The sequence below is a fragment of the Mya arenaria genome, chromosome 7, assembly GCF_026914265.1.
Source record: "Mya arenaria isolate MELC-2E11 chromosome 7, ASM2691426v1".
Lineage (NCBI taxonomy): Eukaryota > Metazoa > Mollusca > Bivalvia > Myida > Myidae > Mya > Mya arenaria.
Window position 1 is genome coordinate 22,228,421 of NC_069128.1, and position 16,676 is coordinate 22,245,096.

Sequence of the window (16,676 nt, forward strand, 5' to 3'; positions counted from 1 at the left end):
GTAAGTTGTTAATTTCCAATTATATATTTATTTAAATTTATAAAATATTTCTTTATTTTTTTTAACATTTTTTAACATAATTTACTGAAGTCTAGTGTTTTGTTTTGACCAAGGCAAGTACATGTAACAATAAAAGATTTTAAAAGTAGTTCTGAAAATTGATATTTTCACTCCTTATTTTGTAGTGAAAATATCAAATTGATATTTTCACTGTTGTTATTTCACTGTTAAAACCCCATATTTCATCGTAAAGCATGAAAGAAATTGAATTAAACACGTTTTACTCTTATTTGTTATTTTATGTATTTATCATCGGCCAATTTAATAATAACATTGACTATGCATATTGTTCATACCAGATTTGGTTATGTATTAAAAGAAGTTTTAATTAGAAACGATATCGTACACATTGTTTGCTCAAGAATAGGTCAACATGACCCATGATTTAAACATTTTAATACATACAAAACATGCACTTAAAACACTAATTACTAAAGACATTGATATTATCTACTCTGTAAGTGTCTACTCTTAATGGCACTGAGCCAATCAACAAATACAGGGGAAATTGACTCCTACTGTAAAACCAGGGTACTTAACAAGGGATGCACAGAAGGGATTTAACATGACAAACATTCCTTAAACTAGGCCTTAGAAATATTAACCGACTTTATATACACACAGAATAGATAAATATGCATATCATCTGTTAATAAAGAGAAAGACTTTTGTAGGAAAACACACACACTGATTTTATATTTATTTTATCCAAATCGTATACAGACAGACGAATACGAACGTTCTAGATTTCAAACTGCATCATATAAAGGTTGCAACAACTTTAGTTATTGATTCGGCATGACTGGTTGCAAAGCTAGAAACCTAGATGAATTTGCAATCTAGTATTCAATCTGCATCCGTGAACTGATATGTAATACGATAAGAACACTTTGGCAAAGCTTCTAATTGTCTAAGTAAATTTACATCGATTAAAACTATATATGCCCAAAAATCGAATATCAATGATACAATTATAGAAGTAAACAATTATGGCAATAGTATCACTAATTTAAATACAGACAAACCCCTATCATATGCGAAAATAAGCTATGGTTATTTTCTACAAGCGTTACGATTTAACAGTCAGCGTTAATTTACATTGAAATGAGAGAGAGGGAGAGAGAGAGAGAGAGAGAGAGAGAGAAAGAGAGAGAGAGAGAGATTCTTAATTACACCATCTGGAATGCATACAAATGTGCATGCAGACAAAAAGTAGACAGATAATTATTGGGAACTCCCTGTATCCCCTTTCCGTTTATAAACCATATATGACTATGATCTAGGGACTGGGCCACAAAGTTGAGCCCCGATGTTGCGCCCCCTCTAACATCAAAGCCTTGAACCGCTCGTGATACCGCCTCTTATTCGTATTCATTTTTTACATAAAAAAGTTTCATTATTGTTTTGACATATACGTATATACTTACCACAGTTTCAAGTCGAGTGTTTCAATCACAGAAATGCAATATTTGCTACAATGCACACTCCACAAATAGAACAGTTCTGAACAATCACTCCTTTCGAACAACACTCCTCATACATGTTTGACGTATAAAGTCACAATAATACGAACATTACGAGAATAAACTGCAGCTTTAAAATGCGTCTTATAGCGCGTACATTCTAGAGTGGATCTCAGCGTTCAATGTTATCGTTGTTCGTCTGCTGGAGTTTCGGTGGGAAATCCCCATAAATATCCAGACAAATTATCTCTAGCTCGATGAAGGATGTTGTAAACAAATGTTTTAAATGCTGAATGTTAACTAGTGCAAACCTGGCTAAAGGATTTTATGTTTGCAAAAAGGTAAACATCAGAACGTTACTGTTTTCATGCTAGTATCAATGTTTAGACTATGTTAATGACTATGTTCATAATAAATCAAACACTTCAATGTTCACATGTTGGGTGCATATTTATAAATCATAAACCTGATTTATAAATTACTAGCATCGAATTACTGTGGAACAATGAAGTGACTTTGAAGAAATGTTGAAAATATTTTTAGCTTAATAGATATTTGACTCATTCTTTACTCGTGATAATCACGCCTAAAGTATTTTGTTGAAAAACTCATTACAGGGGCGGTTTGTTGAAAAACACATTACAGGGGCGGATTTAGGATTATGCGTTAGAGGGGGCGAACTTTGGAAGAACAACAATGAGCGTGCGGTCGATTCCAAAAAATACAAATAATACATGGTTTAATTGGTTAATTGGGGCTTGAAGGAAATATTGAGATATTTTAGTCTGAAATATTGCATTCAAGTTGTTCCTTGGGTATTGAATAAACCTTAACAATAATAAAGGGCGCGCGCCGGGTTTAGAAATATTAATGCAGGTAATGCAGGTAATGCAAGTGTTAAACTAAACCGAAAGTAGAAACGAACTTGAACGATAAGTAAAGGTGATTGTAACCTGACAGCATATGTTTCATTTATGTGTATGCTTATAGTTGAATGCAAACCATCATTTACATTGTGAAACGCTGGCGTTTGATTTAAAATATATATTAATATTTTACTGACACTCTCCATGAACCGCCTGAAAGGAAATACATGTAATAATATAAACAGGATTTAAAAGAAAAAATAAAGGATGGAAAATATATTAATTATTGAAGGGGGGTTTATATATATTGTCGACTCAATAACTAAATGTGTCAGTCTCATTTATGTGCTATTTACTTATGCTAACTATTTAGTAACTTTGTTACTAGTACAAACAGAATAAATGTATATATTGTTATTATTTAATTCAGAATTTACCGCTTCTAAGGTATGACACTGCAGCGCATCAGGGAAAATCGATTACTTTGACATTGGACATGAATCTTACAAAATGACAAATATTAAAGACAGTTCACCGGGGATGCAGAGACCGCCTAATGATAATTCAGTCCAAGATCAAAGGTCAAAGCTTGCATCGGAAAGTGAAACCATTCCACCCGAAAATACAGACGTCGACGAGCAGAGACCGCTTGATTTTAATACAGTCCAAGTTCAAAGGTCAAGCCGTCTATCGGAAAGTGAAAGTATTCCGTCCGAGAGAACAGCCGTAGACGAGCAGAGACCGCTTGATTTTAAATCAGTCCAAGATCAAAGGTCAAGCCGTGCATCTAAAAGTGAAAGCATTCTGTCCGAGAGAACAAACGTCGACGAGCAGAGACCGCTTGATTTTAATTCAGTCCAAGTTCAAAGGTCAAGCCGCGCATCGGAAAGTGAAAGCATTCCACCCGAGAGAACAGACGTCGACGAGCTTATTAAATATGATTTTAGAATAGACCAAAAAGACATTGAACACTTTGGGCAATGCATCGAATGCGTAAAAGCAATCCCAGTCTTTTCCTACGACGATATAGAAATCGGAGACCACATCACATATAACGGAAGAATTTACGATCATCATGCAATTGTTTCGGCAAAATTCGGAAATGAAAAGATAAAAATAATAGAGGCTACAAATAGCTTTTCCGGGGCGGTATTCGGTCTTTTCCCATTTGGTAGGAAAGCATTAATAAAAGAATCTGAGAGGTCATTGGATTTTACTAAGGACCGAATTCATGTTGTGGTATACAAGAAACGAGTCTTCGAAAACATCAAAGTTGCCAGCAGGGCAAAGGCTATTTGCAAAGCTAAAGGTAAAAATAGTAAATACGACTATCATTAATTGGATAACAACTGTGAGCATTTCGCAACGTTTTGCGTCACAGGAAAGAAATTTAGTTTGCAAGTTATCAAAGTGGAACTGGTTGCCAGGCTCTTCGTGCTAAATGGATTTCTTGGTTTGAGTGATGAGAGGAAACGCAACGAATTTCTACACGAGAGAAAACACATTTGTAACAAATGCTATAAACTGAATGAGCCCTTAGTGAACGTGTCCACGAGACCTATTACGTCGGCAGATGACGTAGCACCTGGTGACATCATCAGATACTACTACTGGAATTTACTCCACGATGCAGTTGTCCTGGAAACAGAACATTCCAACAAAACCTCCATGAAATGTCGAATCGCCCATTATGCGTTTTGTGGTTTCTTTTCGCATAGGACAATTAAGGACGAGGAGGTCACGGTTCCGTTTGATGGCAGTCAATGTGTTCTTGAATACAAAACAACAGACTTTGAAGTGTATGAAGCGGAAAAGGTAGTTGCAAGGGCAAGATCAAGAGTAGGAGAACAACGTTTTGTGTTTTTCTCAAATGATACCAGCCATTTTGTGCGCTGGTGTAAGTTGCCAAGAATAAGACGTGGATCTTCAGGACAAAGTAACATCGGTGACCAGGCTGACGACAATGATCACGATGACGTTATTGACCATGAAAGTCTGAAGATAAATTGATGTTGTGGGGCAAGAATTATCGGATTGTTCAAACATTCAAAAGGATTCACTCTCATTTTTCATTCCTTTATGCAGTATGAACGCTCGGTCTATCTGTTCCTTGGATTTTGCGTTCGTGTTTTACATATGCATCACCAAGGTCTTTCTTGCGATACTCCGCCTACAGAGGTCACGAAAGGTCGATCGGTTCATGCAAAATGAACGCAAATTGTATCGTTTAGAAAATTTAGCGCGAGTGTCAATTAATATGAATTTACCAAACATATTTGCAATCTCACATAAAACGACAGTGTGTCCTCTAGTACATGGCAATGATCACAAAAACATTGTTTGGGATCTCATTGAGCATCGTTGGCGTTGACATTGTATATATGTTGTAAACGAGTGTTGGCTTTAAGATAAGCTTGACCGGTGCAAGTGGGCGTTGACATTGTATATATGTTGTAAACAAGTGTTGGCTATAAGATAAGCTTGACCGGTGCAAGTGGGCGTTGACATTGTATATATGTTGTAAACGAGTGTTGGCTTTAAGATAAGCTTGACCGGTGCAAGTGGGCGTTGACATTGTATATATGTTGTAAACAAGTGTTGGCTATAAGATAAGCTTGACCGGTGCAAGTGGGCGTTGACATTGTAAATATGTTGTAAATGAGTGTTGGCTATAAGATAAGCTTGACCGGTGCAAGAGGGCGTTGACATTGTATATATGTTGTAAACGAGTGTTGGCTTTAAGATAAGCTTGACCGGTGCAAGTGGGCGTTGACATTTTATATATGTTGTAAACGAGTATTGGCTATAAGATAAACTTGACCGGTGCAAGTGGGCGTTGACATTGTATATATGTTGTAAATGAGTGTTGGCTATAAGATAAGCTTGACCGGTGCAAGAGGGCGTTGACTTTGTTGCACTGTTCATAACTGACAACGTACGTAATGCTTTTGAGTGATCTTCTTTAGGCTACCAAAATGAATGAAATTATGTTTATAATTGTTTGTTGTAAAAATTTATTTTATTTATTTATTAAACTCATTATGTGCGCCTTTAACATTCACTATAATATCACAACTAATTAGCGTTTTCGTGCATTACATTTTATCAACAGAAAACTTGCTCTCTCAAAATAATAAAGATCTTGACAAATTGTTTACATTATTTATCTTTTTGACACAATGAATGTTATATATATTGTTTGTACTCGTGCTTGTATTTATTAACTGTATAAATGATATGCTAAAGAAGTGTCTTGTTTGTTTATTTAAACATTTTAATTCATACCATCAAATATCAAACCTTTTTATGTTGCTAATACAATATCAGAGTATTTACCTAACTCTAAATTGATCCCCTATCTAAGTTAGAGCTGCACCTGCCTAATTTGAGGTGCTAGTCTCAACATAGAGGGATCTTAATGTAAAGGTGCACCTGCAGTTATAAGAATGAAATAAATGTGCGCCTTTAATTTAGTGGCGAATCGGTGGTGTTGTGGTAACACACTTCACTTAAAAGCCAGGGGTCGCAGGTTCGATTCCCCACCGCACCACTAAAAAAATACGTCGTCCGGGAGGGACGTTAAATGGGGGGGGGGGCCGTGTGACAGTGCTATACACTGATGCATATTAAAGAATTAGGGTTATATTCTGTCTTTGCACCATGCTCAAAAATAAAAATAAAATGAATAACAAGCTCATCGGAGCCCTCGCTGAATTGGCTTTGCCCGAGTGTAAATATAAATAAGCTTACACACCCTTGTGACACTGGAGTCGGCTTAAGGTGACCTTTGATCCAAATTGTACGTCATACGTTTGTGTTCTTGGTTGTCAGATACATCTTATACATCTAATACAAATAACCGGTTTAAAGCATTGTTTCTAGTAATCCACTTTTAACTTTTTATTGATATTGAATATATTAGAGATAGAAAATACTGTTTCAACTGAATGGCAATGTATTCAAGTTGTCGTTTATCAATGAAATTATAATTTCTGGGGTTTTAAAACGGAAAAACTTACGAGAACATGTCACAAAATACGTAGACACAAAATTTGAAACACATAATGTAGCTACTCATTATATTTATTTGTATCCTAAAAAACATCAGAATTCTTACACTTACACATTAGAAACACAGTGTTACATTCGTCGGTTATTGAAAATTATAAACATATAACGCAAAGATTGAACAAACTTATAACCATTGTTAATGTCTTTTTCTGATCGTTTTCCTTTATACAATTGGTTTTGTAACAAGTTATGTACAATTATAAAAACTTATATATGTAATACAATAAATGAACTGTCAGCTGACGACTAAAACACTGAAACAAACAAGTATTCATGCAAAGCCATACCTAGAAGGCACAAGCCAGAACAATTCAAAACTGACATAAGCTGTCCCATGGGCCTTGTCATGCAGACGGCTATTTTTTAGCATAGAAGATGGTTGTAAAACAAGCAAGCATCCTTAACCGCAGCCAATTCACAGTCATTCGCATTAAATGTATGTTGGACAATTTAAGGTTATGACCAACATCCCTATGCGTTTCATTGTAGTAGTAATAGTTATGGACCAGTGAATTATTTCAATGGATAATATAAAGTTCAGAATATGGGCCAAATCATTTATAGAGTTATACAGATAGCTGCTTAAACGTCAATTTATGTGGTTAAAAATATTTTTCCAACATGACTTTTGACCTAATGAGTACAAAATCAGAAGGGTAGAGGTCACCGCCACAGCGACCATGTCATTTGACCTAATTTTCAATCGGGGTCATCTGCTTGTCATGATCAACATCCCTATCAAGTTTGAAAACCGTAGGCCCGAACACACACTAAGTATTATTCGGATAAAGTTGTTTGTGTTCAAGGTCACTGCGACACTGACCTTTGAAATTCAGACGGTAAAATCAATAGACTTCATTTGCTGGGCATAATCTACCTTCTAAGCTTGAGTCCCGAGGATACTCTACTTATCAATCGGACTCCCTTTTTGTGTTAAAAGTCACCATGACCGTGACCTTTGATCGACCGACTTTAAAATCAAATGTGGCCATCTGCTGAAAAAGACTATTTTCCCTACCAAGTTTGAATACCTTACCATTTATTAGCAATAATGATAACAAAGAATCCGAATTAATTAATGTGAACATCCTGTAAGATTAACTCCATCTCACGTTACTGAATAAAAACTCCTTTTAAATTTAAGCGGTATCTGACCCCACCGCTTCCGCGCTCTCAGAAACAGCATTTCCGTCTTCTCGCAACTTCACGTTTTCCATGTGATCCATCGAGAGGTGTATGATTTGCCGCAACGCCAACAGCGACAGCACATTCAAATCTTCGTCGACCTCTACTTCTATCTCGTAATTCTTCACTGGGTGCACGTTGTTTCTACTGATTCCAATTGCGGTTGCTGCTTTGTCCACGCACTCCTTGACCTTTGGATCTTTAAAGGTCGTCTTCCAGTTGTCTTCCAGTTCAGGAGCAACCTTGTCGATTTTGGTCAGTAGGACAACACAAGGGATCCCTGAAAAAAGAAATCGGATAAAATGCAATCCAAACTGATGCGAATCGAAGAAGGTATATTTGTTTTTTACGTCAAATTTAATTAATAAATCAAAGAACGTCATCGCTATACACATGAGTTTAGTGATGTATGGTGGGCGTGTACAACCGATACTCTGACCATAACGAATATTTGTATTGAAACAACTACAGTCAAAACTCGTTGCCTCGATTTTGCTTGGCTCGATATCCTCGATGGCTCGAAATGGATTAAAAGGACCGATTTTATTTTGTAAGTTATACAAGTTTGTCTAGATTATATTTAAACTATACGTGAACGCCATACGGTATTTCAGACCACAATGTTAATATATTATCCTTTACCTTTTTCGTCCATCAAGGATTTCAGTGCTTTCAGTTTAGACGTGTTTTCATCTGTGAGAGCATCAACCGTCGAAGCATCAATGACGATCACTCCACAATGAATACGATGGTTCATTGTTGGTTTCTGAACAAACTTCTCTGACTTCCATGTAATGTGGGCTGATGGGTGAAACTGGGTAAAAGAGATTTGCATTTTTATTATATATTAAGGTCGTTATTTGTAGGGTTTGATCAGATTTTCTTCAATAAAACTGTACGCACCAGATGATATAATTAAAACATTATGTGTACAAGAAATAAGAAATAAAACACATACAAGTGTTCGCAAAGCCTTATTTTTTTGCAAAAAAAATCTAAGTATATTTTTACATTTTTAATCAAAATCTCGTTTTCGATAAAATAAATGCTTAATAACCATCATCTAAATTTAAGAACGTTTTAATATATACTTCAAGTTTTAATCACAAAAAAATCTAACTCATTTCATTTCAAACATTTCTTATCTTGTTTTCGCGAAAATAGCCTATTTTCGTATTTAGGCTAAAGAAAATATAACATTACAACACATTTTGCACACTAAGATCTTTTTCTCCAAAAAAAGGCTATTTTCAAAGGAAACCATATTTAGATTACGTAACTCAAGTAACGGAAAAGCTTTGAGATGCTTAAGTTTAAGTTATTACGTTATGAAGCATTTAATAATTTCATCATCAGATTGAAATGAGACAATATCATGACACATTCCCATTTCTATCTTAAAATTGATGGACGCATGTAATACCGACAGGTAACGGACATTACAGCCGTTATTCCTTAAAGCCAAATCGGCAAATTGCAGATTCAAACGTTAAAAATAGGATTTAATCGTACTTTCAGAAAACCTTAACGTACAAAATACCCTGCGGTGTATTGTGGTATTAGTTGCCCACAGTCCAGATAAGTTGAGGTATATTTCGTCAAATGATATTTAGTGATTGAATTTATATAAGCGAATAAATGAGTAGAGAAACTACAAGGATGTTATGCACTAACCATAAAGTGATCGCAAACATGCCCCTCTAATATGTGATAGAAATCTATCATATCCAATCCAGAAGCTTCAGTAAATCCAGGAGTACCATAAACTCGAATGTTTGACGACGACCCAGAACTGGACTTCAGTGGATATGGCGTGTACTAAAAACAAAATAAAGGATGGTCTCGTGAAACTTGTAAAGCAACATATAGACAGTCTATTATTACACTTTTTCCAATTAAAAAGTTCTGAATAATGATAATGGTTAAGGGAATGTCTAACCGATGTTATCGTGCCTGTTCTGCCACACCCCGTAGACGCTCGCTGTGATATTCTACCAGAAAACGTTGACAACAGAGTGTTGACGCAGCTGGACTTACCCCCTCCCAGCGGCCCAAACATTGCAATCCGGAAGTCAGTTACGCCGAGCTCAAATACTGGCTTAAGAGAAGCAATGTCCTCCAGCATTTTCTAGAAAAATGGAACAACATTTAATTGTAGAACAACAATATTACAGACGCCGACAACAAAGTGTTTATGCAACTTGACTTTCCCCACCCGAGGGACCAAACAGTGCGATCCAGAATGCATCAAGTCCCTATGCCGATTAAAGGGAAAATGTGTCCTGTATAGTTCCGACAATATCTGAAAATGAGAATACCGGTAGTTCAATTCAATTTAATTCAAGTAAGATGAGTCCTCGTTTTTCATATAGAGATGTAACACATGTAGAATCAATAGAAACAAAAACAACACGAAATATATGATTAATCGTTAGCTGTTCAAAATACAATTAAGAACATATATTTCCGCTGTCTTTATAATGGTACCGATTGAACTAATTAACACTTAATGCAACGTTATGTTTTCTTTATATTTCTGATCCCAAAACAATGAACATGAATATTAACACTCAAGCAAGAGATGTCACAAGAAAGTAACAAATCCCCTCACCCCCCCCCCCCCCCCAAGTCTCCGTTGGACCAATACAAACAGATAACCTTTAATTTCTAACGTTTTTTCATTACTACCTTCCCATGAAATTGCTTACATTTTTAATGAGCAAAGTAGGAACACGAAGATGATAAATCACTGCTTAATGGAGTGAATGTCGATTCCTGTCTGTTATACTCTTAAAAGATAGTGTTGGGCATTATTAAATATAAATATATGTGAACACTGTACATAGTATTAGATATAATTATTGCTAGTATTAATAAAAGTATGCAAAACAAACCAACTTTTATGTTAAAGAGAATTAAAAAAAACGAACTAACACTGGATACCTTTTAAGTGAATGTAATAGGTAAATGGCATGACCAGGTTTAACATATTGATATCCTGGTATCCATTATCAATAGGGTCATCCGCTGGTAGAGTTCCAACGGCCTAGTATGAGGATCATATAGCCATAGATTTTATTAGTTATTGACCTAAGCCTTTGTAATCAAAAGGGGTCATATGCTGCCATGACCAACCTCTCTACCACATTAGAGGTCCTATGTCCAAGCGATCTTCAGTTGTTGATCAAAAAACGTTTTTCTGATCAATTTCACCACGACCTTGACCTTTGATCCAAAAATGGTATGAGTTCATCTTCCGGCCATGACAAATCTGCATAGCACGTTTGAGACCTTAGGTCCAAACGTTCTACAGTTATGATCGGAAACGTTTTTCGGCTCAAGGTCACCACGACCTTGACCTTTGACCACAGAGCTTAAAATCGTTACGGTCTGCTAGTCATGACTTTCTTGCCTAAGCGTGAGGTTCAACGGCCTCAACCTTCGCAAGTTATTGATTGGAAACCGTGGGGACGGACGAACGGATAGACCGACGGACTGACGGACCAAGGGGTATTTCAATACAAACAAAAAAAACAATGCATGTTAATAGCAGTAATACTTAGAACATCCAATCCGTAGGAAATCAGTAAACTAACCTTCTGACTCCATTGGCTCGTTTTTCGCCATGGCTTTTCTTCCATAGCTTTCGGTACAGCATGGCGAGCACAGATTCCCACTACAATCTGCATGCAAATTATGATGATATATTTCACACACCGTTTAGGAATTAAGGTAAATGTATCTTATGAAATGGTATAATTAACAAGTAATCTTATTAGTACTGAGAATTAAACACGTAGATATAGCAATTATTTGAATTACAATTATTTCTAAGTTATTTCAAAATAATTCATTTGTTATGAGTAGTGATATTACTATATCAATAGTTTTGTTTCAATAATAAACTTTGTGATTAATCGCTTACCAACAACTTTATAAACCTCCAGTTCTTCCACACATTTTGTGCCATTGTTCACTTCTGTTGCTTTTTTACCATTAACGTTGTAGTTGGTTCCAAATCCATCCATGTGGCCATCCAAATTGTAAAAGCCTCCGGTCTTTGTAGCACTGCAGAAGATCCACAAATCATGCATACTGCGCCCGAAAATCGGTCCACAATTAGCATTATCATATAATGCCCATGAATGATTGGATACTGGGAATTTATTACACTTAATAGCTCCAGAAAACTGCAGCTGATAGAGAAATGCCTGCTGGTCGGTTACATCGCCATTGCATGATGTCCACGACTGGTTAGCATATCCCCCATACACGGACTTGTGTTCATTGTGTATCACAGTGACTGTAGGACCTTGGTTGTTGCACTTGTTGTGGAAAGCACTTGCTGTTCCACCGTCTATGGAAAAGCTGAACAGCAACACACAGTCCTTGTGGCCGTGTCCAATCCATTGTTCCAGTTGGTTCTTCTAACCATCTGACAATCTTACTTTGATTGCCATTGGTTCCCCTTATCTGTGTAAAAGACACAACGTTTATTATATATTTGATTTACAGGAACAGGTATGTCAAGTTTCAGCAAATATCGTTGCTTATAACGAAATTCAAAGCAAATTAAATACATCCATGTAGGGGTATCCGGAACACAGAAGCAACTTACAAGAATAACACAAGGGAAATCCGACAAGTATCGTTTTAAATACTTCGTCCAATTCACCAGTTCCTATTGTTTTGTTTTTTTAAACATTTTGTTCAAAGAAAGTCCATAACAGTGAAGGAATTACTTTTTTCACATAACTTTTTTTCCTGCATTGCCCGCTGTGTTTTCCACAGACACCAATTAGTGCAATGCTAGAGCTTCCAAAAATAGCGTTTCTGTAAGTTAAATTCCATTTCATTCTTATTTGAAGTTTTTTCTATAAGTGTGCCTGAGAAGCGCGGCATTGATAACGCCAAAAATGTGATGTCATAGATTTTCGAGTCCTAAGTTTGCAAATACAAGGTGGAAATTTACATGACATTTCAACTAAAATTAAATTTGATATAAATTAATATTAGAATTTAAAAGTTTATACCGGCATAGAATGGCGTAAATTTGCGTTCTCTGCCGAAAGTCTAATTTCCCGTTTCAATTGGCCGTACATTCATTTAAATTGCGAATATTTCCATGGTGGTTTTGGTTGTTTGGAGATAAAACATTTATTGTCAAGCACATAAAATCAAATATGATAAATGATATAAATAAAATATTAAGATTTTGAAAGAATCAATGAATCATGACAAAAGCTTAAAGCTTATGCACGGACTTCTGCCACATATTGCATCGACCTGCTTATGAATAGGGTAAAGCTTGTCGACGTTTTGTATCAATTATGTAGAATGTTTTGGGAAATGTATTTACATTGATAGGTAAGTTTTAAAAAGCTAAAACATATTTAGACAGGCTAGGTAGATAAAGTTGAATGCGATAGAAGGGGGACGCAAATAATCGAGAAGTCTGTTCCAATGAAAACAAATGTACACAGAGGGTGCTGAATGACTGTGTCGAATATCGTGAAAGACCACTAAGACAATATCATGGTATGTGGTTAGCTATGTTTATAGAAAACAAACTTTCCTTAAGACTGTCGAAATGAATAAAGGTGAATGAACCGGTGTCAGGGGCGTAGCCAGCGTTACGCACTTACGCACGTGCGTAACATCAATTTGAAAAATGAATTTAAAAAAAAGAGCAAAACATGGCATCAAAGTCGAGGGCTAAGCTATGTATTGACATCAGAAAGCATTGTTTTTCTGTGCTAAATAGCTTACAGGGCCTAATCAATCACTTGGTAACTACAGTAGGCGGCCTCGAACATATAAATCCCTCCAAATACACGTCAGTGCTCAACATGTTAGTTCCATCTTTCCATTTTTCCCTACAGTTACAGGGATATCCCCCTCCCATACCCTCCCACATTTGTGCATAACATCCAGTAAAGCCTGGCTACGCCCCTGGGTGTGATAGTATGTTTAGAGAAAATGCTTCAGTTTCTGCTGGTTTAAATGATATTATCTTAGAAATGGTCTGACAAATGGCGTTGTTAAGTTGAGATGCGGCAGAAATATGTTTTCATTGAGTATGTATAAAGCCGTAACATCATTCAATGCAACCACCTTGTTTAGTGGCGGATCAGTGACAAGCAAGCCACTTGACTGTCGATCCAGGGTCGTCGGCTCGATATCCCGGCTCAGCACTAACAACTTACCGTCTTACGGAAGGGAAGATAAACGGGGGTTCCATGTCAAAGAAATAAACATTGGAGCGTATAAAAGAGCTCTAACCAGGTATGGCACGAAAGCTAATGAGACTAATTACATCTCCGGGTCAGAAGCCGATAATTAAAAACTTCTTAGTGACGTCGTAAAATATGCCCCCACCCCATACACACACACATACCAAGAGGACTGTGTTTCACGTAATGATGTTGTAAATGAGGATTTAAAAAAGAGGAGGACCACTTATCACTTATTTAATTCAATGGTGTACCGTAACAAGTCATCTCCAACTAAGTCCTAATATTTTCAGTGGATTTTTTGCTACTTTCGGTTTCCTATACTCTATCAATACTGTTTGAAATCGAAAGTAGTAAAATAAGCTCGAATGAAAATATTGAAAGTTACTTAACTGGAAATTTCTTGTGACACTACATTAGTGAAATATATATTTCAGTAATTTTTACATTTTTGAGTGAAGACATGCACATTATTTATAGATATCTCTTTCTACGCTGATAGATAATATAGAAAATCGAAAGTAGGAAAGCTCACAATAATATGATAAGAGCTAATCTTAGTCCACCTAAATGGCCGTCAACGAGTCTTTTGACGAGTTTTATTACTATGGCATACTCGATACAGGGATACATAAGAAATGTCAAAATAATAACAAAGTATCCCTGATCGCTCAATATTGTAGCTAGAGCTAATCTCAATAAACGAAACAGTCCATCCCGGCAAAATCCCTCAGTATATGCAATAATACATAAATCATCTCTTTATCGAGGAAAATAAAATCGGATTTGACTAAATTGCAGGATCCAGCCAATGTGAGTACGATAACAAAAACATGTATTTATAAACGTACGTATTATACGTGAGAGGAACCAAACTACATATAGTATTTCTTGATTTACATGAATAACAATTGTTTACAAACAAAACAATATAACATATGCTTTTAAATTGTAAATTGCTGAAAAATCAGTATAAATGGATACTCACAAACTGCCGACTTTAATGAAGCAATCTTCCTAGAGTTCATCCTTGTTTACAAGACTGCCAAGAGGTCATGTTTGTATATATTTGCAAGGGAAGCTACTCTCCCAAGCTTAGTTTTGATACGTTATGACTTGATCTCTCGATCGCATAAACCCATTCGGAACACCTCGGTCATTCGGAAACAAAGAGGGTGGTTGTTGCATGGAGACGCGGCTGTTAGGCAGAGAATCACTTCATGTGGCAAGGGGCACGGGAAACGCTCGGGAACAAGGAGGGGGTGGTCGTTGCGTGAGACGCGGCTAAAGGCTGGTTCTGCAAAAAATATAATATGACTATCTATCATGTTTAATATCATATTCCTGCTATCATTAGTAAAACGGAAAATACATCAACCAGTTTCTTTTAAAATAGCAAAACCAATCATAAACAACCTCATTAGCTTATATCATCATGAAAAGATTAATCATCAGCTCAAGTTGTAATTCCATTCCATTCCATTCCATCACCACTATCACCACCACCACCAACAACGTCATTGTTGTCGTCAACATCAATTAAGATCTTTATTTCTGGTACTTTCATCAACTCAAATTGTAATTATATTCCATGTCTTGTTGTCTCATTGCTATTTAAATCCAAATACGGAGTTAAATTCACACCATGGCCGGTCACGGATTTAGCATCACTTCATGTGACAGGGGGCATTTCTTCCGATTGAGTTGAGGGACAATTCCGGTAGCGTTGACACTGTAATATTGAGACTATTTTGTATGTACTATGTACATTTATTTCACTAAAGCCCATGTATTAATAATGTTAAACAAATGTAAGAATATTTTAAATAAGTGATTAAACGTAAATGGTCCCATATATTGAAATCAAAATTACCCGTTTGATCGATCCAATGTTATGAAAACCTCATGATAGATAGTTTATATTTAATATAAGACGCAGGCAGGTGAAACAAACACATCGATGCCACTTGAGTTGCACTATACATTAATATGAGCAATTCCCCTTTTGTTCATGCATGGGTTAACAGGGAGATATTGCATCATTAAATATGAAAAACTGATTGTTTGGATTCAAACAATTTCAAATGCATAATAGTAAAAACGTTTTTTCTATGCTATTTTTACCGACATAAGCTGGCGCGAAAAGGAAGACGGATTTCTTAAAGATAATCTGGATATCAAATTGTTCATAAGCCACTTGCCTGAGATAAATGTGCAATCATCGTCTTCATCTAGGCAACATTGTTGCCACTTGCCTGAGATAAATGTGCAATCAACGTCTTCATCTAGGCAACATTGTTGCCACTTGCCTGAGATAAATGTGCAATCAACGTCTTCATCTAGGCAACATTGTTGCCACTTGCCTGAGATAAATGTGCAATCAACGTCTTCATCTAGGCAACATTGTTGCCACTTGCCTGAGATAAATGTGCAATCAACGTCTTCATCTAGGCAACATTGTTGCCACTTGCCTGAGATAAATGTGCAATCAACGTCTTCATCTAGGCAACATTGTTGCCACTTGCCTAAGATAAATGTGCAATCAACGTCTTCATCTAGGCAACATTGTTGCCACTTGCCTAAGATAAATATGCAATCAACGTCTTCATCTAGGCAACATTTTTGCCACTTGCCTAAGATAAATGTGCAATTATCGTCTTCATCTAGGCAACATTGTTGCCACTTGCCTAAGATAAATGTGCAATCAATGTCTTCATCTAGGCAACATTGTTGCCACTTGCCTAAGATATATGTGCAATCAACGTCTTCATCTAGGCAACATTGTTGCAACTTGCCTA

General features: G+C 36.3%; 3 protein-coding genes across 4 annotated transcripts; 2 read left to right on the forward strand and 1 right to left on the reverse strand.

Moving 5' to 3' along the window:
* Positions 1 to 1,491: 1,491 nt before the first annotated feature.
* LOC128241842 (uncharacterized) lies at positions 1,492 to 3,740 on the forward strand. Of its 2 annotated transcripts, none has more exons than XM_052958943.1 (2): positions 1,492 to 1,864; positions 2,820 to 3,740. In XM_052958943.1, exon 2 carries the CDS (start codon positions 2,900 to 2,902, stop codon positions 3,725 to 3,727), a length of 828 nt encoding a protein of 275 aa, XP_052814903.1. In that variant the 5' UTR covers positions 1,492 to 1,864; positions 2,820 to 2,899; the 3' UTR covers positions 3,728 to 3,740. The 2 variants fall into 2 exon arrangements, with proteins under 2 accessions (XP_052814903.1, XP_052814904.1); XM_052958944.1 differs by having other exon boundaries at positions 2,837 to 3,740.
* On the forward strand, positions 3,728 to 5,618 carry LOC128241010 (uncharacterized; the record flags this gene model as incomplete). The annotated part of the gene is made up of 1 exon (XM_052957995.1): positions 3,728 to 5,618. A coding segment is annotated over one exon (672 nt), but the record flags the coding sequence as incomplete, so codon positions are not given.
* Positions 5,619 to 7,071: 1,453 nt separating this feature from the next.
* Positions 7,072 to 14,969, reverse strand: LOC128241581 (interferon-induced protein 44-like). The gene is made up of 7 exons (XM_052958584.1): positions 14,867 to 14,969; positions 11,571 to 12,118; positions 11,242 to 11,328; positions 9,585 to 9,773; positions 9,320 to 9,463; positions 8,288 to 8,459; positions 7,072 to 7,925 (listed from the first exon to the last, which is right to left on the reverse strand). Exons 2-7 carry the CDS (start codon positions 11,613 to 11,615, stop codon positions 7,600 to 7,602), a joined length of 963 nt encoding a protein of 320 aa, XP_052814544.1. The 5' UTR covers positions 11,616 to 12,118; positions 14,867 to 14,969; the 3' UTR covers positions 7,072 to 7,599.
* Positions 14,970 to 16,676: the final 1,707 nt, after the last annotated feature.

Excerpts from the sequence above, each read along its gene's own strand:
- LOC128241842 (XM_052958943.1), top strand. The coding sequence starts at position 2,900 with ATGACAAATATTAAAGACAGTTCACCGGGGATGCAGAGACCGCCTAAT.
- LOC128241581 (XM_052958584.1), bottom strand. The coding sequence starts at position 11,615 with ATGGCACAAAATGTGTGGAAGAACTGGAGGTTTATAAAGTTGTTG. Across the intron at positions 9,774-11,241 it reads CGAGCCAATGGAGTCAGAAG|AAAATGCTGGAGGACATTGC; the intron begins GTTAGTTTACTG and ends CCATTTTTCTAG. Across the intron at positions 9,464-9,584 it reads GAACAGGCACGATAACATCG|TACACGCCATATCCACTGAA; the intron begins GTTAGACATTCC and ends TTTTGTTTTTAG.